Raw genomic sequence first — 26,035 nt, forward strand, 5'->3', positions numbered from 1 at the left:
CCCATCCCCATCCCACAGTACCCCCTGGTTCCCCTCGGGGTCCCCATCCCGCCGTGTCCCCGTGCAGGGGCGACACTCAGATCCCAGGGTCACCAAAAGCCCTGGGCGTCCCCCAGGAGCGGGGCTGAGGCTGCAGCCGGGTTTTGGGGTGCTCGGGGGACCCTCCCGGGGGTCTGAGCACGGGCTGAGCCGGGCAGGTGCTCCTGTCCCGGGGAAATCCAACGCTGAATAACGGAGGGCACCGAATTCCCCTTTGACTCACCGTGGGTCCTGCCCGGGGCTGCCTCAGCCCTGTCCCTGTGCCCCACCGGTGCCACCCCACCGGTGCCACCCAGCCCCTGCCACCCCATTCGTGCCATCCCACCGGTGTCACCCCACAGGTGTCACCCACGGGCTTTTCCCAGGRGTGCGCATTGGGGTTCTCTTGGGAGYCCCATGAAAGCCCCRTGAGGACATCAGAGAAGCCACTCCACCCCTCCAGTGACATTCAGCCGGGTGTCACCCCGTGTCCGGGGTCCCTCCCCACGGTCCGGGGGGTCACGTACCTGCACCTCCCCTCTGCAGCCCTCTCCAGACCTGGGTGGGCAGCTCGGTGGTGGCACTGYCACGGTCGCCGTCACGGTCACCCACAGCGCGCCAAGCTGGCCYGGGCTGCCTCATGGTGACATTGTCCCCACCAGGAGTGTCCCCAGATGGCCGTGGTGGCCGTCCCGGTGGCGCTGCTGCTGTGACTGACTCAGGCAGTGGGGCCGGCGGCAGAGCCGGTGGCACCGGCACACGGCACCCGCGGGGAACGAGTGACTCCATGGGGACACATGACCAGGTCTTAGGATTTTTGACTCAGCGGGACCGGTGGCAGTGGGTGGCCCAGTCCCCGTGGTGGCCCTGGCCAGGCTGCAGGACACTGCGCTCGGGGTGGCTGCGGCGRTGGCCTGGACAGGGCTGTGTGGCATGTGGCACATGATGCCATGTGACCCCTGCCACACCGTGGCATGGCACAGCACAGCTTGTCAGGTCACTGCGCTGTGTGCCATGTCCTGTGCCACATCCCAGTGTGTGCCATGTCCTGTGCCACACCAAGGGACACATCCCATGGTGTGCCACATCCTCTGCTGTGACACATGCCATGCCATGCTGTGCCACACTGAAGTGCCATGTCCCGTGCCCTGCCAGGGGCCACATCGCAGCATATGCCACATTCTGTGCCATGTCCCGTGCCATGCCAGGGGCCACATCGCAGCATGTGCCACATTCTGTGTCACGCCACGTGCCACACTGAAGTGTTATGTCCTGTGCCATGCCAGGTGTCACACCGTGTTGTCCCGCATCCCCCCCATGTGCCACACCACTCCATGTCATCCCCTGTGCCCTGGCAAGGACAACAAGCACAGCCTGGCCACTGAATACAGCCCCTCCCTGCCCACCGGGACAGACACAGGGACACGGGGACACGGGGACAGGGGGACACGGGGACAGGGGGACAGGGGGACACGGGGACAGGGGGACACGGGGACACACGGACACAGAGACATGACTCCTCAGTGGCCCACAGGCCTAGGTCAGCACTTTATTTCCTTCTGCCGTTGTACAAAAATAAAGAAGTGCCACGTGGGCAGGGGGCACTGCCCTTCTCTGCGTACCAAAAATATCAATWAACATAAATAAACCCTTGTGATGTCCATAGTTTAACACCGTACCAAAAAATATAACAAAAATAGATATTTATATATTAGAAACGTCCTTAAATACTTCTGCAAGCAGCAGGAGTTAAATTAACCCTGAGAATCAATAAATACAATCAACACACAAATAATAATGTATAAATTAGAGGGGAGGCAGTGGGGGCTGTCACCCACTGTCACAGTGCAATGGCCAGAGCCACGTCTCTGCTGGGCACAGTCAAGGCTGTGGTGACACAGCTTGGGATGCTCAGGGGGGACACAGAGGGGACAGGGATGCTGAGAGTGTGGGAGCACCGAGAGTGAACCTGGGGACACTGAGCACAGGGGACACTGTGCACGCAGGGAGGAGGACAGGGATGTGCAAAGGGACACTGAGCTTGTGGTGACACCAGGCCCGGAGTGTGCCGGGACAACGACCCTGCAGGGACAGGATTCCACTCCCAGCTCCTCTCTGGGAGCAGAGCAGGCRCAGGGCAGGCAGGGGGTGACAACACCGGTGACAACGGCCGGTGGCAGCAGCGCTCTCCGTGKGTCCGGTGGCGGCTGCTCTTAGTCAGGCTGTGTCACCCGACCCATTGAATCACTGGAAAATCCACCAGGGCTCGGCGACAGGGGACAGCTGGGCACCCGGGGGACACCCGGCTCCRCCGGGGCCACCTGGATCCACGGGAAAGCGGGGCAGGATGTGGGAGAGCCAGCCAGGGCTGTCCTGCAGCCGAGAGGTGGCACGGGGGGACAGCAGGGTCCCCGTGGCGAGCCGAAGATGCTTTCAGTGCGTTTGTGTCCTCGCTCAGGTGAGGTGGCCGGGGCCCCGCGGTGCATCACGGCCATCGGACGCACCTCCATCCCGGMTGGAGATGATGCTGGAGAGGCAGACGGGATCTCCGGTGCCGGTGGGCTGCCCTAGGGGCGCGCAGGCAGCCGTGAGCCCCGCCGCGACCTCCCCTTGTCCCAGCGCCGCCGGAGGGTCCCCGCGTCCAGCTCGGCGCTGCGCTCGGCCATGAAGCGCGCGTAGCTCCAGAGGATCTGGCAGCCCTGCAGCTTCTGTCGGAAGATGCTGGTGGGTGCCGCGGGGCTGGGGAGGGGCCGGCGGCCGGGGCGGGGGCTGGGGGCCGGGAAGAGCCCCGCCAGGTTGTTGAGGAGCGCTCGCACCTTCCAGCGGGTCCTGCTCAAGCGGCGAAGGATTTCGGCCTCGGGGGGGTGGAGGTCGCGCTGGTGCCGCAGGATGTCCTGCAGCGCCCGGTCCATGTGCATCATGGGCCTCCGCAGCCTCCGCAGCCCCCAGGACCCCCTCGCCGGCCGCTGCAGCCACTCGGGGGGATTGCTGGTGCGGCAGATGTTGTGGATGTCCAGGTGCTGTTCCTTCTCCTGCTCCGGGATGGGAGAGGGAGATCAGCGATGTGGGAGCGCAACAGGGACCGCTCCCCGCCTGGCCGTGGAGGCGGGGACAGGCGCGACCCCCGCCCGGGGAAAGGGACTCACGTAGAAGGTGAAGAGTTCCTGCGCGTCCTCGGCCATGAGCCTCACCAGCGCCTGGGTCTGCTGCACGGTRGGGGCCAGCGGGGACCTGCCCCCCTGGCCCGGCACTGCCCAGAGGATGAGGAGCCCTTTGGTGACAGCTGGGGACGAAGAGGAGGGAAGCGGGGGACATTGGGTCATTGCTGGGCTCAGGAAYGCAGCCCCTTCTCACCAGCCCTGCACTGCCCAAGATCCCGTCCCTGCTCCCAGGATGACCCAACCCTTGCGCCGAAAACCCGCTGGGGACCCTGCGGAGAGGAGGATGAGGGTGATGAAGGCGCCGTGGAGCAGCCGGGATGTGCAGATCAACCACAGCAGCTGCTCCAGCAGCTCTCCCTGCCAGCCTGGGCCACCACCAAGGAGGGGACAGCAGTGACACTCCTGGGTCCAGCCCCTCTGTCCAGCTCTGGCCAGGCACTGTCCCGGCCCCGCTGTCACCCACAGGACTTCGGTTGTGGCACTGGGCTGACACAGAGCCTCTGTCCCTTTGAGCAAGGTGACCCCAGACTGCCCCTCGACGTGTCCCCTCACAGCATCCCCTCTCTCCCAGGCTCCCTGCGCTCCCTGTGCCATGTGCCACAGTGGGGAATGTCCCCGTCCCGGCCAGCGTCCGAGGGAGGTGACACCACAGTCTCGGTGCCACCAGCCACGGCAACGCTGACTCAACGGCCATGGGGGCCCCGCGGCCGCGCTCCCTCCCGCGGCTCCCGGCCGGGCCGAGCCAGAGGGGACGCGGGGACCCGGCGACACGGGCACACACCTACCTGCCAGCACGCCCCAGGGCCGCCCGTCGCACCGCATGGCCGGGGCAGGGTGTCCGCCCGTGGCTGCCGGGCGCGCGGGCCACTTCCTTAACTGCTGGGCGATGGGGAAGCTCGGCTTTTAAAGCGCACCCGAGTCACCCCCACCTCCGCAGGAGGCACCCGGAGCAAGCGGAACAGCAGCGACAAGAGAAGCYGTGCCCCGAGGGCCAATGAGCAGGGTGAGAGCCGCGGCGGGAGGGAACCGGACCGCCGGSTGATGGGGATTCTTCGAGTCAGTTCCTCGAGGGAGTCCGGGTCCGTGCCGCCTGGGAGGATGCGCTCCCACGGATCGGGCACTGCCGGACCGCCGGTTCCGGGAAAGAGACTTTTGGAGCCCCCCTGATGTCACCGCTCAGCACCCAACGGGTTGAACTGAAACCAGCGCCGGCTGCCCCGAAACCCCAATGCAAAAGAGGGCAGCGGCGGCTGGCAGCGGGGACAGAGATGTCACCCATGTGCCACCACGGGGTGTTTTCGCATCCCAAATCCAGCCGTGGGAGACAAAATCTGCTCTGGCAAGAAGGGAGGTGGAAGTGCGGGAAGTGCAGGACTGGGGACCGTGCGCTCGGTGATGCTCCGGGAGATGCTCCCTCCACCCGCTCCCACCCCGCTCCAGGTGACAAATTTGGGTGCTGAACCAAGTGGGCGCCACCAGGCTCAGCCCCTCTGCCCGGCAGCACCCACGGCAACACTGAAGGCGCCGGGTGYTGCCCAAGGCAGCGCTGCCCCTTGYGTAACACTGCCCTGAGAGTGCCCTGGGGCTCGGCGCGGCCCCCCCGGCACCGCCCGGGGCTGGGCACGGCCCAGGGCAGTCCCCCTTGTCCCCCTGGGCTCCCCTTTCCTGGCAGAGGGAGCCCGGCAGGGGATTTCCCGTTCTTTACGGATTAATGCCCTTGATCAGCGTTCCGAGGGGTGTCGCAATCCCGTTGATTTCGGTGACCCTCGGAGCCACCCCGAGCCGAATTTACGCATTTGGAGAGTTCCGTGGTGGCGCAGGGAGACAACCCAGAAATGAACACCTCCTTCCAGGAGGAAGGATGCAACAGTGACTCACTTTCAGAAGAAGCGCTTTCTTTTCCCAAAATTTCCCTGCCTCGGCTGCGCCACGACCGGCAGGGGCTGCTTCCTCCAGCAGCTGCCTCTGACGACTCCTCCTCTTCCTCCTCCTCGGGGTGTCTCCGGCAGAGGTGGCGGCCCGGGTGGGTTCCACGGGTCGGGATGGGCAGAGTTGTTCTCAGGGCAGTCCTGGAAGGGTGGAGGGGCCAGGAGATCTTCCTCGCTTCACAATGTTTGTCCATCCCTCAGGCTGCCTAGATAGGCTGTTAGCTGGCTGTCCACATATCTGTCCATCCATCCACTCATCCAACAATACACCTGTGTGTAAATCCATCCATCCATCCATCCATCCATCCATCCATCCATCCATCCATCCATCCATCCATCCATCCATCCATCCATCCATCCATCCATCCATCCATCCACCCACCCATTCACTCATCCAACAATACACCTGTGTGTAAATCCATCCACCAATCTGTCCACGTGTCCATCCATCCATCCATCCCTGTCCATCCATCCATCCATCCATCCATCCATCCATCCATCCATCCATCCATCCATCCCTGTCCATACATGTGCTGTAAAGCCCTGGACACCCTGAGCAGAGAATCAGGAAGGGCCCCACCTTCAGCTCTCCACTGGCCACAGGTGGCCCTGGCCCCTCCACATGGCACTGCCACCCTCTGGGCTGGGCCAGCAGGGCACCACAGTGGTGGCCACCCYGCTGGTGGCACAGGACTATGCAATACCCAACAGGGACAAAAATAGTGCCGGTGACCGCATGGGCCGGCGGCAATTTCTTCATCGCTGGGAGCGCGTCACCGGCGTCCCATGACTCGGAGAAGGGACCGAGACAGGAAAGAGAGCGCCCGGAGAGCTGGCAGGAAGTTGGCRGCTGCAAGTGTGCGGGGCTGACGTGGGCAAGATGTGCCAGGAGCGGGGCATGGTCCTGCCCAGGATGTGGGAGAGCTGGGGATGGATTTTGGGGAYGGGATGGGAGCAGAGGTGCCCACCACACTCGTGCTGGGTCTGGCTGAGGAGCAGGCACAGCCCCCATCCCCTGCACCTCACTYTGCCACAGGACAGGGGGACACAGTGACAGTGTGACAGAGACATTCCAAGTTCTGGGATCAAGCTCACGCCTCAGTTTCCCCCTGCTCTGGCCATGGGTGGGGCAGGAGGAGGGCAGGAATGTGGGCCTGGGTTTCCCCAGGGCTTGTGACTTAGCAGGGGCTGCATCTTTCACCCCTTTTTCCACCCAAAATATATGTCAGAGTGAGTGGCCCTGTCCTGGTCACCTTAGAGCGGGACCATGTTCCCCTGTCCCACCCCAGCCCCTGCCACCACCACAGGGACCACCTCTGGGCAACCCCCCTGGGCCACAGAGAAATAAAAATAATAAGAATTTTATTGACTTGTGAAAAACCATGTGAAAATACAGCTTGTGAGGAGCTGGGGGTCACTGTCACCCCTCCATGGCAGGGGACAGCCAGGGCTGGGAGTGAGCCACGGTCCCCCCACTGGCCCCCTGGAGATTTTTAGGGTGTGAGTGGTGACCCCAGCTCCGGGAATGCTTTCCCCTCCATAGGGCTGGTCCAGGGGTGTCCCTGAGCATCACGGCCAACCCTCCCTTCCCAAAGGCACCACCCGTGGGGACACATCCCATCAGCCCAGGATGTCCCCAATAGCACCACGGTGGCACATCACTGCTCTTTGGCATGTCTCCTGCGTGTACCCTCCACCTGGAGAGACACAGTGCCCCACAGGCCGGGCTGGAGGGGCAGGATGGCACTCAGGGACTGACCCCTCTCCCATGGGACGCTGCCACAGGCCACAATGTCCCCAAAGCCACCACATCCCCAGCACAACAGGAAGCAAAGCTGTRCCCAGCTCTGCCCCGTGCTGGGGGATCATTGAAAATTAACAAATGGGGGTGGAGAGGAGGGGACACCCCATCCTGCCACCACCCCGGGCCACCCGGCATGGGGACAGCCGGCCGCTATCTGCTGCTCTCCTGCCGCTGCTGCAGCAGCTGGATGACCTCGGCAATGCCCTCCTCAGGGACCTGGAGGGGCACAGAGAGGGTGTCAGCCCCAGGGGACACCCCCGGGGTAGCAGAGGGATCCCCGGGGAGGGGCAGGGGCTCACCAGGGCGTGGTCGAAGTTGAAGGTGCTGATGTAATAGGCCGAGATGTCAGCGGCCGCCAGCGGCTCCGCGATCTGYGCCACGATGCCACACTCATCTGGGGGAGCAAAGGGGGTCCCAGGTCACTGCCTCGGGGACACACAGGGACAGCAGCRCCCCAGAGCACCCCCTGGGTGGCGGTGGCACAAAAGGGACACGGCCGCCATGGCCACACTCACCGAAGCCGAGGGGCTGTCCCCCRATCCGCACCATCCGCCACAGCTCCCCCGTCGAGCTGGTCAGCAGGAGGTCACTGGGGAACCTGGGGRGAAAGCCAAGGGTCACCCCCTCCCTGAGCCCCCAGACCAAGGGACAGAGGGACAGAGAGTCCAGGGGTGGCACCTACCGCTTCTGGGTGTCAGCATCCATGACGATGGAGATGTAGCCCTCGATGAGGGAGAAGGAGAAGAAGGTGATGGAGTCCAGGTCCTGGCTGCCAGTGGCTGCATCCCACGAGGGGCTRGCGTGGGGAAGGGACACAGGGAGGKGTCAGGACCCCCAAAGTGGGGAGGAGAAGGGCTCGGTGGGGGAATTGGGTGTCTGAGCTGTGCTGGGATGCTGCAGGGTGGGGAAGAGGGGACAGGAGCAGGTGGTGCCTGCAGTGTCTGCAGGTTTTGGGGTATTTCCAAAAGGCCACAGTCACTCTGGAGCAGGAGGGTGCCACCAGGAGGGACCTCATCCCAGGGGACACAGGAGGACCTGGCCAGGAGAATTCCCTGCCCTCACTGACTTTTCCACCCCTTCCTGATTTACAGACTCTCTACAATGGTGGCTTTGTCCCTTGTGTCACCTCCTGGGTCTCACCCCTCACACTGCAGCTCTCGGGAGGGCAAAATACACCCAGAGCCTGAAATCCCGCTGGGAGCAATGGCTGGGACATGTCCCCACAGTTCAGGTGGCACCGAGCATGGGGTCACCCCCGTGTCCCCGTGCCCRGGACTCACCTGTGGGAGTAGAAGAGGACATCGATGAGCATGGTGGCGATGGCGGGCAGCGTGTCGGGGGCCACCGTCAGGACACAGAAGCGGGTCTGGGGGCTCTGCACGGGGTGCAGCGTGGGGCTGGCGGCTGGCAGGGGAACGGCCGCGCGTCAAYCCTGGCGACAGCTCGGGGACAGTCCCGCAGTGCCACCCCGTGGCCACCGCGCCTACAGCCCGGAGTCCCTCAGGGAGCAGAGGRGTGGCCCGGGGGTCCCCAAGGATGTGATAACCACGGGTGAGAGCTGGAACACCTCGGCAAGAATCAGGTGACACTGGAAGTCCCCAAGGATATGGGAACAACGGGTGGGACCTGGAGCATCTCAGCAGGGACCAAGTGACCCTGGGGACAGGGTGACCTTGGGGACCCACAAAGCCACAAGCACTAAAGGTGGGACTTGGGGCACCTTGGTACTTCGGGGACCAGTGGCCCTTGGGGACAGGGCAGCCCTGGGTGTCCCCCAGCATGTGAGTACCTCCACTGGAGCATCTTGGTGGGGTCCCCCAAACACATGGGTACCACTGGTGGGAGCAGGGAGTGAGTGGCCTGGGGACAGGGTGACCACGAGGGTCCTCCAGGGTGTGGGAACCACTCGTGGGAGCAGCATCTTGGCAGGGACTGGACGGCCGTGGGACAGTGTGGCCTGGGGACAGGGTGGCCCTGGGGGTCCCCCAAGGATGCGAGCAACTCCAGTGGGAGCTGGAGCATCTTGGTGGGGACTGGGTGGCCCCAGGGGACATGGGACTCAGTGCCACTCACCCGGCTTGGGCTTGAGGAAGCCGTTGCTGACGTCRTCGCAGGTGACAGGGACACACTCGCCGCTCTCCTCCCTGTAGATGTCGAACTCACCGTTCAGCGTGTGGATGACCACGGGCAGGTCCCGCTCCCGCACCTGCCCCAGGCACAGGATCAGGGCCYGGACTGCCACCCCTCCCTCGGGACAGCCAGCCCGGTGCCACCATCACTCACCAGGATGAAGTCGGTCTGGTACGTGGACAGCATCAGCACGGACACGTGGTGCTCGGCCAGCGGCGCGATGACCGACCGCGCGATCTTGGTGACACCGGTGGCCTGGCAGCCCGAGGGCTCCCGCCCGTTGGACACCACGCTGAGCACCAGCCACGTGGAATCTGCCACCTGCATGAACTCGGAGGGAGGCAGCTCTGCCAGGGACAAGGGACACTGAGGCTGGTGGCTCCCCGGGACTCAGAACAGCTGGACACAGAGCCAGCGCACCATGTGTCACTGTCCCCAGGGTGATATGCAAGGACAGGGCCATCCCCAGGCGTGGGGACAGTGCTTTGGGGGTGGAATGAGCCAGACAGGGCTCAGCTGCTCCACACTGGGATTTGGCCATGGGGATGAGGGGAGCCAAGGCTACAGCCTCCCCAAACCCCAGGACAGGTCTCTCCTTCCTGTGCCAGCACTCCAGGCTGGGTGTGTGGGGGTGCACCCCAAAAACAGCACCATCATGGCTCTGGGGCTGCCCAGCTCATCCCCTGCCCACCAMCAGTCCTCAGCCCAGTGCCCACCACCAGGGATGAACATGGGGATGCACCAGAGGAGACAAGGGGAGGGTCATCCCGCTGTCCCAGGGGCCCAGCACCTGGTGCCAGATGGGGGGAGCCCAGGCTGGTAGAGGGCCTCAGCTGCTTCCCAAAAACCTGCTGGCATTGGCAGGCTGGGCATTTGCCAGCTGTTCCTGCCTCCCACCCCCTTGTTCCCATCCTGCTGCCCAGGAGAGGGGCTGGCACTGCTAGGGCACCCCAGGACTCAGMCAGCCTGTGTGCCCTCCTCTTTGGGACAGGGAGGGCACCCAAGGGGTCTCCAATTCTTTCCTGCCATCCAGGAAAGAGGAGACACTCCCACGGGAGACCCCACAGCCCTTCAGTGGGTACCCACTGCCCCAGCCCAAGCCCCCAGCTGAGACCCCAAACCCATCACAGCAGCGGTGGAGGGGAGATCACACTGGGGGAGGGTGCAGCGCCCACCGGGCGGGACCCAAAGWTGGGACAGACTCTGCACCCCACTCCCAAACTCGGCCCGAGGCAGGGCGGGAGCGGGGCCGGATTCTCGGCGGGTGTTCCCAGCATCTGTTCCTGTGCAGGAAGCGCCAGAACAGCCTCGGCTCCAGCCCAGGGCCCAGTGCTGGGAACAGGGGGGGCGGGACACACACTCRGGGACATGGGGACCTGTCCCAGAGCTCAGCACTTAATTGCTTTTCAACACCACCCTGGGCGAGGCTGAGCACACRGGGACCCTTCTGTCCCCGTGTCACCCACCCCAGGGCTCTCTCCTGATCCCCAAGGGAAGGGTGTGCTCTGCTGGGTGTCCCCTCCCAGCACGGCAGTGGGGGGCGCTGGCAGCCCCACAGTCAAGGGGGGTTCACAGGGTACTGTGGGGCCGCAGACTTGTGGGACCATTGTTCAGCACTTCCCGCCCTCCCCTCGGGATTGAGGAATATTTGTCCGCAGGCCCCGAAATAAAACAATACRTGGAGAACAGCTCTGGCTCTGGGAGCGGGGAGAGCCCGGGACACAGTCCCATCCTCCGGCAAAAGGAGGTGAAGCGGGAGCTGGCCCTAAGTGCCTGTGGCCGGAGCGGTGACCCTTGTTCCTTGGGGCACGGCCAAGGATATGCTGCACCCGGTGGCCTCGGCAGGAAGGTTTGGGCGTGGGAAGCCGGGCTGGGATCCGGACCCACTGGCCCAGCCCGTTGGGCCGGTACCCCCGGTGGGACCGGCGGTCAGGGTGATGCCTGGCACACACCGGGTCACCAGCACGGGGGATGTCACCAAATGGCACATCCCTGGGAGAGGGACCGGCTTGGAATGGATCGAACCTCCCAGGGACAACCCCAAAAACTGGTCCCTGCTGCCGGACAGGGTTCACCTCTGCCAGCCTGGCTGGATCTCCGCTGTGCTTTGCCTCTGTGCTTTGCCTCCTGTGCTTTGCCCTCCTCTGCCAAGGCAGCAGCTGGCCATCACCGGGCAGAGGGAAGGGATGAAATTGGAGACGGCAATGATGACAGGAGMGCTGTCAGAGCCTGGAGCGCTGCCCGCGGGCATCCCGGGAAGTCTCTGCTCCCTGCCGGGAGCACCCGAGCTTCGGGCCGGCACCGGGCTGTCCGCAGGCCATGCCCACAGCCTGGTGCCAAGCTGGGTCGCAGCTCTGCCCGCAGGAGCTGTCGGGGCCAGAGCAGCCACGCCAGGAGAGCCTGGGCCGGGCAAGCCGGCACATCGCCGGCGCAGGCGCCGGGGGGACGGGATGGGCAAGTTCCGAGGGAGCCGAGCGCAAGCCGGGACTCGCTCCCCGCGGCCCAGGCGTGGAGCCGGGCTGGGGACGCGCACAGTTCGTGCCCGCGGTGCCAGCCCGCCCCGCCAGGAGCCCACCGCTCGCTACCTTTGAAGCCCTCCTCGTCCAGCATGACCGTGTAGTCCTCGGGGGTCTCCGTCAGGCTGAAGAACTTGCATCTGAAGAAGAAATCTGTGCTGCTGACCCCAAAACCGGCGCCGTCTGCCGGGGCCGGGAATCGGGGGAGGAGGAGGGTGGTGGAGGGAGAAAGGCCGGTACCGGCAGCGCTGGGGCAGGAAGAGCAGCTTGAGCAGCGGGTGTGTGTAGAGCCAGAGCCCGCGGCGGGCCAGGCTCAGCACCCGCACCCGGTGCTCCAGGATGTGCAGGTCCATGGCGGCCGCGCCGCCCCGGGAGCTGCCGCCGACGCCGCTATAAGGGCGGACACGGGCCCGCCCCGGGACCGCCCCGCACGGCCCCGGGACCAGCCCCGGACCGCCCCGCATCGCCCCGGGACCGCCCGCATCGCTCCGGAACTGCCCCGCATCGTCCCGGAACCGGCCCAGGGCCGCCCCGCATCGCTCCGGACCGCCCTGCACGGCCCCGGGACTGGCCCAGGACCGCCCCGCATCGCCCCGGACCGCCCTRGCGCCTCATCACACCGCCCCGGAATCGGCCCAGAACCGCTCCTCATCTCTCTGGGACCGCCCCTCATCGCTCCGGAAACTCTCCGGAACCGCCCCGCATCGCTTCGGAACCGCCCTGTGACGCTGCATCGCCCAGGGACCCGACCCGGCACAACCCCGCACCGCCCCGGCACAACCCCGGCACTGCCCTGCACGGCCGGAGGCATTGACCCGGCCTCGGCGCTCCGGGAGCAGCCCCAGTTCAGAGCTCCGGGATGGCCGCACCAGAGCCTCAGGACCAGCCCCAACACAAAACGCCAAACCAGCCAAATTCAGTGCCTCCAGATGCCCGAAGCAGCTCCAACTCAGAGTATCAGGGTATCCCCGAGCCCCGTGGGTGCCCAAACCAGCCTCAGTTCAACACCCCGCGGTGCTCAAGCAAGAGCCCTCTGAGAGCCCACTGCCAACCCMACCGTACCCCTCACCCAGCACCCAACCAGGTCCCACATACACAGCCCCAACACGAAGCCTAATTCACCAAACCAGGGCCACCCTCTGGGGTAAAGGGGTTTTCTGGAGGGAGGTTTGGGCAGAATTCCTGCCTGCAGGAAGCAGGAGATGGCCTGGGCACCATTTGAGGGGTGGGAAGCTGAGCTCTGAGGTGTTGTGGGATTAATTAGGGGTCTCCTGGCTCAGGAGCTGTGACACTGGGAGAGGGGGACAAGGCCTGGGTGCTGGGATGGGAGTGCACTCCATGGCACCCTCCAGGGCCTGGCAGCCACCACTGTCACAAGCTGGGGCAGGTCTGTCTCCTCCCATTCCACTTCAAACGGGCAGCCCCAGGGCTGGGTGAGACAGCGGGGCTGGGCCACCCTCTGCGGTGACAGAGCAGTGASAGAGCGGTGACAGCAGCACGACCCTGCCCGGCATCTGCCCCCGGGACCAGGGCATCTGGGCAAGTGGGACCCAGGGGAGGGTGCATGCCAGGGTCAGAGAGCCAAAGGCAAATGSGATGCAGAGCAGGAGGCTCCCCAGGGATGGAGAACCATGGGCAGGTGGGGTCCAGGTCCGGATGCCTCCCCAGAGCTGTACTGGTGCCGGATTTGGGAAGTGACACCCCTGTCCCATGACACCCTTAACCCCCGTCCCAGGCCAAGAGAGGTGGRAGCCAGGGCTGCGCCTTTACACACTCGCTTTATTGACCCCTTTGTACAAAACTGCTTTTCCCGCTTTATTTTACAAACCCACCACCCGCCCTTGGGGAGGGCAGGGGGGGGCAGGGGGGACCCCACAAACCAGGGAGCACCTGGCTGCTGCTCACCCACCCCGTCTCACCTGCACTGGGGCCTGAGGGGAGGGGGGCGGCAGTGGTGGGGTGAGCCCTGGCAGGGTAAACACTCCCCCTGAGCTGTGGGGAGCTTGGAGATGGGAGGGGATGGGATAGGGGGGCTTTAGCCCCAAAACTCGGCATCAAATCTCGCTGCCTCCAGCGCATCCTGCCTCGGTCCCTGTCCTGCCTCGGAGGAATAATAAATAGGCTCAATGAGTAGGTAAGTTGGGTACTACATATAGGGCTACAGCTTGATATATCCTCACTAGATAAAGGAGGGGCGAGGGGTCCCCCGGCTCCTTGCGGACTCCCAGTGCCCTGCGCCAGGCCCAAGTGCTCAGAAAGTGGGACTGGGGCTGCCTGGCCGGCACAGGGTGGGGGCTACGGGAGGGACTGGGGGATGATGGGTGGAGGGGCTCTGGGACGGGGAGAAGGGCCCAAGGGGCAGCCCAGCCCCCCAGTGTGGGGAGGGAGCTCAGGTGGCTCAGCCACCCCCTGCCCGGGCTCCCACCGCTCGTGGTGCCAGCACCCTGCGGGGTGGGCACCCAGCRCAGACCCACGGCATCTCCTTTGGTCACCACACCTGGCCAAGCTCTGCAGTCACCCCACGGGGACCACGCTGTCCTCACGGAGCCGCCCAGCCCCCCTGTCCCATCCCTCCAGCTCAGAGCCCCCAGCGCTGGGTGCCAGGGGTCCCCCCCGGTGTCCTCGCGCCCGGGTCCGTGCGCAGCCCCGCTGAGCCCGGCTGCCCGGGGGGTGGGCCGGGCCCTACAAGTACGTGTCCTCGCTCTCCCGGGAGCTCAGGCTCTCCTTGGACTGGTGGTGGGGGGAGACCTGGGGGTGCAGCAGCTCCCGGGTCGTGCCAGGCGCCCCGTTGCCCTCAGCCCCGGGGCCGTTGGCAGGACTGGTGGGGCCCTTCTCCCGGCTCTTCTCCTTGCTCTTGCGGGCYTTGGGCACTGGGGCGGGCCCGGGGGAGACGATGATGGAGGGGACGGGCTCCAGCGCCTTGCGCGGCGCGGGCTCCGCCTCGCTGATGGCCTTGGCGCCGTGCAGGCGCGGGGGGGACTTGCACTGCAGCTCCCCGTGCGTCTCCCGCCACTTCTTCAGCTGGATCAGGTGCTCCCGCTCAATCTGACGCTCCGTCACCGGCARCTCGATGACCTGTGGGGACACTTGYGYCATCAGCACCTCCCCGAACAGCGACGATGTCACCTGGGCTAGGTGTGGGATCCCCCTCAGGGCAGAGGCAGCCCCTAACCAAGCTTTTTGGGGGCTGCTCCCATGCTACGCCTCATGTGCCCACCCAGGGACAGCCCAGTCAGGCAGCACTGGCCAAACTGGGCAAACTGGCCCCCAAACCATCTCCAGCACCTCACCTCCTGTACCAGGAAGGCCTCCTGCATGATTTTGGGGCTGAGGGCCCTCAGCCTCTCCATGGTCTCGTACTGGCCCTGGCAGGACTTGAGCTTGTCCGAGGAGCCCAGGGTGTGTTTGAGCAGCACCAGTCCCACCCGGAAGATAATCTTCACTCCTGCAAGAGGAGGCGTGAGGCAGTGAGAACCAGGCAGGATGGGGGGATGCCACCACCATGTCCCTCAGACACTGTGGGGCACTAGATCCCCCAGTCAGCACACACGAGAGGGTGGATTTGGGATGTACATGCCTCCCAAACCCCAGGAAAACAGCCCATCTCCACCTCAGGCATGTGGCTGCCCCACACCTGCCAGTCCCATGGCTGTGGGGGTTGCAGTCTCCCCGCGAGGAGGAGGAGGARGATGGTGGGGAGCTCCTACCTTCGCAGAAGAACATGTCCCAGACACGCAGGACGGAGCTCCAGGGCAGCGTGCGGGAGAAGGCGCACATGAACCACTCGGTCATGTACAGGATGGGGTCGATCTTCTGCTTGCTCAGGTGCTTGTAGGCCACGGGGGACACCTTGTGCAGCAGGGAGAAGAGGATCTGCCCGTCCAGCTGGATGGCTTCCTGCAGGGACAGGGACAGCATTCCACTGAGCACAGCCCTGGGATCAGCCCCAGTGGGATCAGCCCAAMTATCAACACCTGATACAGGAGCAGAGCTGTCCCATGCATGCAATGGAGACCCCCGTCCCTGACTGAGCAATGATTCTGGGAGCCATGGCACAACAGGGAGACTGGGAATGCCCAGCACCTCCCCAGACCCCTTCTTCCTCCAGGGAGGAGCTGGGAGAGTTTTTGGCTTGATGATTTAGAATCATGGAATGGTGTAGGTTGGGAGAGACCKTAAGGCTCATCTTGTTTCACCCCCTGCCATGTGGCACCTTCCACYGTCCCAGGSTGCTCCMAGCCCCAATGTCCAGCCTGGCCTTGGRCACTGCCAGGGATCCAGGGGCAGCCACAGCTTCTCTGGGCACCCTGTGCCAGGGCCTSCCCACCCTCCCAGGGAACAATTCCTTCCCAATATCCCATCCATCCCTGCCCTCTGGCACTGGGAAGCCATTCCCTGTGTCCTGTCCYTCCATCCCTYGTCCCCAGTCCCTCTCCAGCTCTCCTGGAGCCCCTTCAGGCTCCAAAAGGGGCTCTGAGCTCTCCCTGGAGCCTTCCCCTCTCCGGGTGAGCASCCCCAGCTCTCCCAGCCTGGCTCCAGAGCAGAGGGRCTCCAGCCCTGGGACCATCTCTGGCCTCCTCTGGACCTGCTCCAGCAATTCCATGTCCTTCCTGTGCTGGGCCTCAGGGCTGGGGCAGATGGGGTCTCACCTGAGCAGGGCAGAGGAGCAGAATCCCCCCTTCCTGGGTACCCATGCTGGGGGAYCAGCCCAGGGCATGGGGGGTTTCTGGATCCCAGTGCACATGGCTGGGGCATGGCCAGCTCTCATCCACCRGCACCCCAAAGTCCTTCTCCCAGAGTTGCTCTTGATCCCAGGGGTTGCCCCAAGTGCAGCAACTTGCAGATCCCTGCCTCTGTTGGTCACCGTGAGCCCTTTACTCACCAGTTTCTCGCTGTAGTAGCCAGGGAGGTACTTCTCACAGATCTGCACCAGGCACCAGAACGCTTGCTGCAAGCCAAGGGACAGCAGGTGAGTGTCCAGGACACATCCCTGCAATCCCCTCCCTGCTTCCGGGCCCACAGGAGAGGGTGGGAGGCAGCAGAGCACCCCCGGGGCACTATGGACTGCCCTGAGCCGGGCACCCCACTCATCAGCACCCCTGCAAAAGGGCCCCACCCTCCCAGGAGGCCCCGTCCTGTGCTGAGCCGCGTGCCCGTACCTCGGCCGGCATGTGCATGAGCAGGACGGCRGCGATGGGCGCCTGGGCCTGGCAGTAGCCCTCCTCCGGGCGGTACAGCGTGTACGCCTTCAGCACCCGGAACAGGTCCTGCTGCCTGTGGAGACACCCCAGGCACCCACAGGTGGGACAKGACACCCAGCAGCTTTCCCCGTGCACCCCAGCCCGTGTCAGCCCCCCAATGGGATCCTTTTCCCACACAAACCCAGGGCTACAGGACACAGCAGCTTTGGGAAGCTCTGTCCACAGAGTGCATCCTGCCTGGATCTGGGAGTCGAGGCAGGAAGACTCAGGGTGACCCAGCTGCACGCACTAGAGCACAGATGATCCCCAACACACTGGGAGCAGCACTCTGCTGTTGAAACAAAGGCCACAGGCTGCCACCTCCTCCCTCTGCCCCTCTGCCCTGGCAATTCCCACCCCACTGGCTGTCGGAGCTGGTMCAAGTCATGCTGTTTTCAGTCAGTATCTGGATGATCTGTGATGTGGGATTATAGGGGCCGTTGGGGGAATGGGAATGACACTGGGGACACGAGTGTGGCTTCATGAGCTGGGATGGACAGTGCCCACCCCGTGGCTGCTGAGGACTGGACACACAGTAGCTCCACATACCCATGGCCTCCACGTGAGACGAACATCTCATGGAAGGGGAACTGCCGATGGAGATCCCGCTCAATCACATCCAGCCACTTTGGATCTCCTGTGAGGAGGTCCAGTTCCTGGGGAGAGGATTGGGGTGAGCAACACCCTTGACACCCCTCCTCCCAAGATGTCTGTGATCCCAACATACACCCAAACCCTGGAAGGAGCAGGAGCCATCCCAGTACTGTCCCCTCCCCAGTGGTGCAGGACAGTCCCCAGCAGGACTCACATCAAACTTGCCCATGTTCTGCTCCAACTTGACCTTGCTCCCAGAGAGATACTGCCAGGCACGGCCCCGCAGCGAGGGCGGGATCCCCTTCTGGCACCGCAGCCGGATCTGCRGGAGAGACACAGCGGTCACAGGAAAATCACAGAGCACTGGGAAACAAAGAGGCTCCTGGGGCAAGGTGGGAGCCAGGCCAGCACCAGCATGGCCACAGCATGGCCCTGCTGTTCTCCAACAAGGGGAAATGTCCCTGAGCCCCCGGGATGCAGGGATGCCAGCTGGAATGGCAGTCAAGGCTGCACCAGCAGCATGGGGGAGCTGCCAGGGGCCCAGCCGAGGCTTTGTGGCTTGCAAACAGCTCCCAACAAGCCTGGCGCTGCCTCAAAGCCAGATCCTGCTGGGAGCTGGAAAAGCAAACATTGGAGCCAAGGTGGGGAGAGGGTGACTCTAAATGGGAAGCACTGGGGACACAGGGGAGGCTCTCCAGCCCCCAGCCCAGCCCCCSACTCGCCCATGGAGGATGTGCACCCTGCCAAGCATCTCAGCCTTTCCACCTGCTCATCCTGGGCCAGAGGGCAGGGCTGGCCCCAGCTCCAGGCACAGCCAGATCCTGAGGCCCCTGGGGCCAGCTCTGTGCCCACAGTTGGCCCCTGGTTTCCTTGGCACTGGGCACCAGCCCAGACCAAAGTCCAGGCGAGGCAGTCRGTACCTACCCTGCGTGGGGAGCTGAGCCAGCTTAACCCTGGTGCTGCCTGCACCAGCAGGGACCAAACCAGAGCCCCCCAAATCCTGCTCCAACTCCTCATCAGAGTAGCAACTACAAATCATAGAATGGCAGAATGGTTTGGGTTGGCAGAGACATTAAAGACCCCCTCATCTCAAAGCTCCTGCAATGGGCAGGGACACCTCCCACTGTCCCAGGGTGCTCCAAGCCCCAATGTCCAGCCTGACCTTGGRCACTGCCAGGGATCCAGGGGCAGCCACAGCTTCTCTGGGCACCCTGTGCCAGGGCCTGCCCACCYTCCCAGGGAACAATTCCTTCCCCATATCCCATCCAACCCTGCTCTCTGGCAGTGGGAAGCCATTCCCTGTGTCCTGTCTCCCTAGTCCCTCTCCAGCTCTCCTGGAGCCCCTTTAGGCCCTGAAAGGGGCTCTGAGCTCTCCCTGGATCCTTCTCCTCTCCTGGTGAGCACCCCCAGSTCTCCCAGCCTGGCTCCAGAGCAGAGGGGCTCCATCCTGTGGAGCAGGTGCTCCATGGCCTCCTCTGGACTTGCTCCAGCAGCCCCACATCCTTATCTGTTCTTCTCCCCACAGTACTCAGCCAGGACATGCAGCAGGGTGGGCCCCACAAGCCTGATGCCTTCAGCAGAGTCACTCCCCAAAACACCCTGCAAAACCCCAGCACAGCCTCCACTCCMCATGTCCCTGCTCAGGTGGCACATGCCAGCTGTACCAGGGCTCTGTGAGCTCCCAAATCCTCCCCAGGCCTCTCCTGCCTGCCCAGGGCTGCATTTCCCTGTTTGCTAGAGCAATTGGGGAGCAGGTGGTTGTCTCCAAGCATCGTACCACCACTTTCCCAGGGGGTTTGCTGCTCCCTCACTGGTTGTTTACCCGGGCAGGTCCCTTTGTGCTGGCAGGAAACACGGTGGGCGATGCCCGGGGCTGCTTTGGGCAGTTCCATGGCTGCTGACAGCTCCCGTTTCCAGCCAGCTCCCCTTCCTGCTGGCCRAGCTGCCAGGAAGGAAACTGCCTCACTGGGTTTTGGTTCAGCAGCCCCTCCGGCTGGCTAGGCCAGAACCACCGGGGCCGAGCAGCTCATCCCCTTGGTTCTACATGGGATCCTGCCATCACCTCCATGATCCCACTGTGCCCTTCCAGGGCCTGGGAGTGTGTCTGGGCTGAGGAATGTCAAAAGCAAGGTGAAGCCGGAGYGCTGCCCATACCAGGACAGCAGTGGGAGCTGCCCACCCACGTCTGTCCTCCTTCCAGCACGTGGTGCTGGCACAGCTCATTACCATGAAGGATGTGGGGTCAGGCTCCACTGGGATTGGGGCCAGGTAGGGAGCTTTTTGGGATGCTGGAGCAGTGCAGGTGTCAGCAAGACCAGCAGAAGCTGGCCCAAGGGATCYCTGGGCTGCCTGCCAACCCCGGTGAGGCAGCCAGGAAAGTACTGGGGTTTTTCGGAGGCTCAGGGAGCTCCCCAAGAGCAGCAGCGATCTGCACCAAACAGGCTCCTGCCAGACCAAGGATAGCTGACAGCATCCAAGGCCAGGCCTGGCAGCCTTCCCTGAACAGCCCCAAGGGTCCAGGCACAGAGCAGYATTCCAGAGCAGCCTCTCCAAAGCTCCAGGCATGGATTTTTGCTGCAGGACAGACTATACAGCACATGAGCCCYGTGGAGACTCCCAGGAGCTTGGCCCAAGCACGAGGGAGCTGCTCTGCCAGGTGCAGAGCTCCTGGAACCCTCACACCATCCTGGAGGGCACCCCATGGCACACGGCTGGAGGGCGGCGGAAATCACCCGCCAAACAAAGCGTCTGCCTGCCRTGGCCCAGAAAGCTCTCCCAAATCCTTTAAGGGCAGCCAAAAAACAGATGAGGGATTCCGGTGTCGTTCACCAGGCATTGAGTGGGGACAGCACTCCGGGCACACAGAGAGGTGCCAAGAGACTCTGCCAGCATAGGGAGGAGGARGAAGAGGACAAGGCCCTTCGGCCAYTCTCTGGCRCTSCTRTCCCATGCCAGCAGCCTCACTGCTCCCAGCAGGCACACAGTAGCAATCCAGGACYTGCTGCATCCCAATCCACACCTCATCCRCAAGCTCAAGGGATCAGGGAGCACCAGGAAACCAAACCATGCAGGSACCCCACCAGGAGTCTCTGGGGACCCTAGCTCGCAGGCCAGTGTCACATGCATCGGGCTCAAACATTTCCTACCCGGAGCTTTTTTTGGTCTGCAAGATGCTCAGAACAGAAGTTTCCATGAGCAAACAATTCCCATGGCTGCCTGCAGGCAGCCAAAGAAGCCCTAGGAAGGCTCCAGCCCGGCAGGGAACAGTTGGAGGCAGAAGTGAGCTGGCTCGGAACGGCTCAGGCCCCCCCAGGCTCCAGTTGCCAAGGGGAATGAACAGCCCATTCAAGCCAACAGCATCATCTAAAGGTAGCCAGACATCAGTCTGCAGGGAACCGGTGACACCAGGCTGCCCCAAAGGGACACCACTGTGCCTGGCTGTCCCTTCCTGCCACCTCCCAGGGGGGACACRGTTGTCACTTACCTTCTTGTGTTTCTTGGCCATCCACTTGTCCCAGTTGTTGAGCATATCCAGCCACTTGGACTCSCGCTGCCGGAGCACCTCCAAGGGCACCTCCTCCAGCCTGTAGGACCAGGAGGAAGAGGCCAGTCAGCGGGGCCTGGCCRTCCCTGCAGTGCTGGGCCCCTCTGTCCTCCCCAGCACCCTGGGTGCCCCCCATGCCCAGGTGGCTGCACCCCTCAAGGTGCAGGGCCTGGCTGGACACGCTCGGCAGCGCCGGCAGCTGCCGGAAGTGCTCACCACCAGTGAATGAAATCAGCGCGCCAGCACAGCAGCTCAAACCTCTTGGGAGCAGCCTGCACTGCACCCACCGTGTGCTGCAGCTCCCCCAGGGACACGCCAGGAAGGTGAGAGACGAGCAGCACGTCTGGAGCCACCAGTGAGACCTGATCCCTGCRGCACAGGCTGCTGCACACCGAGAGAGCCGGGGCCATAAGCATCATGTCATCCACACAGCTCCAGCCACGCTGCGCTCCCAATGCCTGGCACTGCTCCAGGCCCGGCACCGAGCCCGGAGCAGGGTCTCTTAGGAGGGAGGGGAGTGTTTTCCAGAAACGGCTCAGCCTAGCCAGGGAATCTGATTTAACCCTGCCGAGGCAGGGGGGATGCTGCTGCCATGCCAAAGCTGGCACCTCAGCATCCAATCCCCCATAGATCCACATCTGTGTGGAGATGAGTGACAGACAGCTCGAGTACAGCACAGGCAGGGACATCCAAGGAGAGCAAAAGCTCCTTCAAGCCATCAGTGAAGACTCGATACTTCCCAGACTCCGCTCCTCACTGCCCTTTGGCCACGCCAACCCCAGGAAGGGTCAGATCCTTCCTGAGGACCTGGGGACAGTGGCCTGGTGCTGAGCATCCTCCAGCACCCAGCCCCACTCCAGGACATGCAGATCCTGCCTCCTCTCTGCACATTCCAAGCCGGAAAGCGAGCAGCACGGCGAGTCCAGGGCCGCATCCAGCTGGCAGCACTGCCCCGAGCCCTGCCCAGCCCTTCCCCGCCGAGTCCCACCCACTGCAACGGGTCGGACGGGGCAAGCGCGATTGTTCCGAGAGCAAACCCGCTCCCAAAGGATCCGCTTAGCTTGGCTCCCCACCCTCCCCAGCACAGCCAGGCATGGCCGGCAGCTCCCCAGCCCGGCACGGGGATGGAGGCAGCRCTGGCCTCCAGCCGGGGCTCCGCGAGGCGTGGGAAGCTCGGGAGCGCGGGACGCTGCATACAGGAGCTGGCCGTGGGCCTGCTGGAGCCCGGCCAGCCCAGACTGGAAGCAGTTCCCAGCTGATGGCTGCTTGGCAGCGGGCACAGAGCGAGGACCGGCTGCATTTCAGATGGCCGAGGCGGGAGGACGGGGTGGGGGCACTCCAGGCGGGGAAGTGACAGGATGCCCTAGACCAGGAATGTGCTCCTCTGCATCCACACTTGTGGCTGACATCCTACAGCTTGGCCCTTCCCGGTGCCCCAGATCATCCACGGATGCTGGGACACCCCTTCCTGTGTTTCCCCTCCCAGCAGAGCAACCCCAATTCTGCCAGCCACAGCAGGAGATAATGTATTCCCATTCATCCACTCCTGGASAGACAGAGAGCCAATAAAGCCCTGGAGCAGGGCAGGATTGGGCCCCAGCACACCTGCAGGGCACAGGGGGAGGCTCAGTCCCCAGTGACTGCAGCCACCACACTGTCAGCACCCCTGGGAGCAGCCACTCACCTCCAGCACCATGACCTTCATCCAGCGGAGCTGCTGCCTGCTGCACCCTGGGGACAGGAACATCCATCCCAGGGACAGGGACACCCACCCCAGGGACAGCCACAGGAATGACAGCCAGGACAAGTGTCCCCTAAATGTGGTGTGTGGCTGGGACASGGTGCAGTACCACAGGAAGGAGAGGCCACACCACTCCCGCAGTGCCGAGGGACAAGGTTTATCACCTGGAGTGATGCACCTTGCCCAGTGCCAACATTYCAACCTCCAGCACCTTTTCACCTCGCAGATCCACCCAGTAACACCCACAGGCTTATGGGGGTGAACACCCTGCATCTCAAAGACAGGGAAACTGAGGCACAGCTGGCACAAGAGCACCCAGGTGGGAAAAACTCAGGGAGCCTGCTCCAGGCGATGTCCCAGCGGCAGAGTAACCGGCTGCCACGCGCTGTCCCCACAGCCACCCCGGCTTTCTCGGGGCGTTGCTGTGAAAACAGGGCCAAGAAGGCAAACACCAAACACGCTGCCGAACCAGCTCGACAGCAGCAGCACATTCCTGGGTGTCAGCACCGCCCTGGGGCCCAGCGCCGCGGGTGAGCCTCACTTCCCCCGAGGGTTTCCTCCCTGGTGCAAAGTAACTACGGCGCCTTTGCCAGCGCTACCAACAAGGGGTCCCTGGAAGGACAGGCCTGGCTTCCTTGGCTTGACAGAGGCCAAAAGTCCACTGGAATCAGCGCCTGGAGCTGACCAGACACTGACCTCGGCGTGCTGACAGCTCCCGGAYCCCAGCCGGGGTGGACACTGCTTCCCAGTCATTCCCCCTCTTCAGAGGGAGATGGGACTTCTGGAACAGTTTATGGGGCTCTTCACAAAGCCATCAGAACATCATGGAAATGGTTTGAGTTGGGAGGAACATTAAAGACATCTCATTCCACCCTCTACCACGGGCAGGGATACCTCCCACTATCCCAGGCTGCTCCAAGCCCCATTCAACCCGGCCTGCAACAGGGCAGGCATGGGATAGTCACAGCTTCTCTCTGGGCCACCTGTGCCAGGGCCTCAGCACCCTCACAGAGAACGACTTCTTCCCAATATCCCATCTAACCCTGCCCTCGGACAGAAGGAAGCCATGACTCCCGATCCTGTCACTCCCGGTCCTTATCCAAAGTCAGGAGTCCAGCTCCCTTTCAGCCCCTTTAGGCCCTGGAAGAGGCTCTAAGGTCTGCTCGGAGCCTTCTCGTCTCCAGGCAGAACAYCGGCAGCTCTCCGAGCCTCACTCCCTTGTTCACATCCCGGCGGCTGCGGCCTCCGCCGCGGGCACAAACGATGGCTGACACCGGTCCCGGGCGGCCCCGCGCACAGCTCGGGGGCGGCGGGGACGAACCCCCCCGGGGCGGGGAGAGCCGCGGCCGGCCCGGCCCAGCCCCAGCCCCAGCCCCAGCCCCAGGCCCGGCCCTGCGGGGGCCGAACGGCCGGAACGGACTGGGCCGAGCCTGGGGCGGCTCCTCCGGGCCTCGGCTCCCCAGTCAGCCCCCTGCCCCTCACAGCCACGGCCCCGGCCCCCCTCACGGCCCCCACTCACGGCCCCCACTCACGTCCCCTCGGCGCCGCGGCTGCCCACGATGAAGCCGAACTTATCGACGCGCCGCTCCTCGGGGCCGCCGCCGTTGATCTCGGAGTCGGAGCCGAGCGAGCTGAGCTCATCGCCGCCGGGGTCGGCGAGGCTCTCGCGGGTGCCCGCCAGGCTGCGCCCGCCGGGCGAGCTGGGCCCGCCGCCCCCGCGGCTCTTGGCCATGGCGGCGCCTCAGCGGCGGCGCGGCCGCTCCGCCATGCCGGGACACGGCGGCGGCCACGCCCCGCCTYGGCCACGCCCCCTCCCTGCACTGCCATTGGGCGGGAGCAGGGACTCGACCAATCAGCTGCGAGGATTGCGGCAGARACAGCTCGCCCCCAGAGCTGATTGGCCGAGAGGGCACGGGGAGCTGTCCGTCAAGTGCCGGCGGGTGTCGGKGAGGGGCGGGGTTACGTGCGCCGGCCGTGGGGCAGCGCTGGGGTGGGAGGAATTGGGACCAGTACGAGACATAACGGGGCTGTACTGGCACCTCTAAGAGATATAACGACCTCTATAAGATATTACGGGGCTCTACTGGGAGCTGTATGAGCCATTACGAGCTGTATTAGGACCGTATGAGCTAGAGAATGGGTTGTACTGGGACCAGTATGGGCCATAATGGGCTGTACTAGCATCTGTRTAACACGGTTGCACTGGGACCAGTGTGAGATACAACAAGCTGTACYGGGATGGCACTAGCCAGGTACTGTATAAAGGGCGTGTATCAGAACCAGACTGAGCAACAATGGGGCTGCACTAGGGCTGTACTGGGATGGCACTGGCATTCCAGGAAGGCTGGGTACTGGGRCTGCAGGAGGGTTGTGCTGGGAACCACTGGGGCTGAACGAGGGTTGCAGTGGACATACACTGGAATGGGGCGCCTGTGGGGTGTTTCCCACTCTGAAGGTGTCCCTGCCCTGCAGGTCATGCAGCCAGACCACTGCTGTGTCACCCTATGGTCCCCATTCACAGCAACCCAGGCAGGTAAAACCAGCTTGGCTGTCCCAAAAATAACACACCAAAGGATCTGTGGGAGACTGTGATCTGTTGGGACCTGTCCTGGGTAAAGCCTTCCAGGAGCAGGTCCAGCCCACCTCGTGGACGCTGCTCTCAGAGCCCAGCGCTCCATTTCCTCCTTCTTACAGCACAGACAGGGGATTATTGGAAGGATCCCTCTCAAGGTGGTACTGTGCCAAAGGAAGAGGGAATGAGGCTCCTTAAAATCAGCAACTSAACCTACTTCCAGATTTTTCTGGCAGCCGGGCCCTGAAAGTCCTTGCCGCTGAAGGGGAAGGCTTTGATGGCGGTTGTTTTGTACCAGATCTCCACACACACAGTCTGTTACAGCATTCATCCCTCGGATTTAGATGGAAACAGGCTGGCAAAGCTCCACCAAAGTGATTTCCAGGGGGAAGTTTTCTTGCTGGAGTGCCGGTAAAGGGGCTTGGCTGAAAATGGCACCGAGGGAATGGAGGGAACAGCTCCCACCAGGAAGCTCCGTGGGCACCACGCTCCGAGCACAGCGGGAGGAGAAACACGGTGTGACCTTGAGCACGGCCAGGCCCGGCCCCGGATACAAACACAACTTCTCCATTTCGGAGCTCTCTTGGCAGTTTTTTCTATCCGCTCTGGAAAACCCCGCTCACTGCCTGTTTTCTCCAGGATTGTATCTATTGTCTGATTTTGAACAGCAAAAGGGAAGTGATTATCCCACCTTCCTGCGGGGCAGCAGCACCCTGCATCCACTCACCCCCAATTCCTGCAGCAGGGAGTGGAGCAGTCTGTGACAGGGACACATGGGGACCTGTCA

General features: G+C 63.6%; 3 protein-coding genes across 4 annotated transcripts; all 3 read right to left on the bottom strand.

Moving 5' to 3' along the window:
• Positions 1–1,561: 1,561 nt before the first annotated feature.
• LOC130584120 (uncharacterized) lies at positions 1,562–4,027 on the bottom strand. Of its 2 annotated transcripts, XM_057383926.1 has the most exons (3): positions 3,965–4,027; positions 3,165–3,301; positions 1,562–3,050 (listed from the first exon to the last, which is right to left on the bottom strand). In XM_057383926.1, the coding sequence occupies exons 1-3, from the start codon at positions 3,999–4,001 to the stop codon at positions 2,586–2,588; spliced, it is 639 nt and encodes a 212-aa protein (XP_057239909.1). In that variant the 5' UTR covers positions 4,002–4,027; the 3' UTR covers positions 1,562–2,585. The 2 variants fall into 2 exon arrangements, with proteins under 2 accessions (XP_057239909.1, XP_057239908.1); XM_057383925.1 differs by lacking the exon at positions 3,965–4,027 and having other exon boundaries at positions 3,165–3,691.
• Positions 4,028–6,812: 2,785 nt separating this feature from the next.
• Positions 6,813–11,994, bottom strand: CASTOR1 (cytosolic arginine sensor for mTORC1 subunit 1). The gene is made up of 9 exons (XM_057383901.1): positions 11,798–11,994; positions 11,627–11,697; positions 9,195–9,388; positions 8,985–9,117; positions 8,192–8,315; positions 7,594–7,707; positions 7,427–7,509; positions 7,211–7,305; positions 6,813–7,127 (listed from the first exon to the last, which is right to left on the bottom strand). Exons 1-9 carry the CDS (start codon positions 11,908–11,910, stop codon positions 7,062–7,064), a joined length of 993 nt encoding a protein of 330 aa, XP_057239884.1. The 5' UTR covers positions 11,911–11,994; the 3' UTR covers positions 6,813–7,061.
• Positions 11,995–13,316: 1,322 nt separating this feature from the next.
• On the bottom strand, positions 13,317–24,460 carry TBC1D10A (TBC1 domain family member 10A). The gene is made up of 9 exons (XM_057383902.1): positions 24,209–24,460; positions 20,876–20,975; positions 17,606–17,713; positions 17,347–17,453; positions 16,717–16,831; positions 16,440–16,505; positions 15,265–15,454; positions 14,848–15,002; positions 13,317–14,632 (listed from the first exon to the last, which is right to left on the bottom strand). The coding sequence occupies exons 1-9, from the start codon at positions 24,406–24,408 to the stop codon at positions 14,240–14,242; spliced, it is 1,434 nt and encodes a 477-aa protein (XP_057239885.1). The 5' UTR covers positions 24,409–24,460; the 3' UTR covers positions 13,317–14,239.
• Positions 24,461–26,035: the final 1,575 nt, after the last annotated feature.

This window comes from Malurus melanocephalus, unplaced genomic scaffold (genome assembly GCF_030028575.1).
Source record: "Malurus melanocephalus ecotype Western Australia unplaced genomic scaffold, MMel_1.1 scaffold_669, whole genome shotgun sequence".
NCBI classification, from domain to species: Eukaryota; Metazoa; Chordata; class Aves; order Passeriformes; family Maluridae; genus Malurus; species Malurus melanocephalus.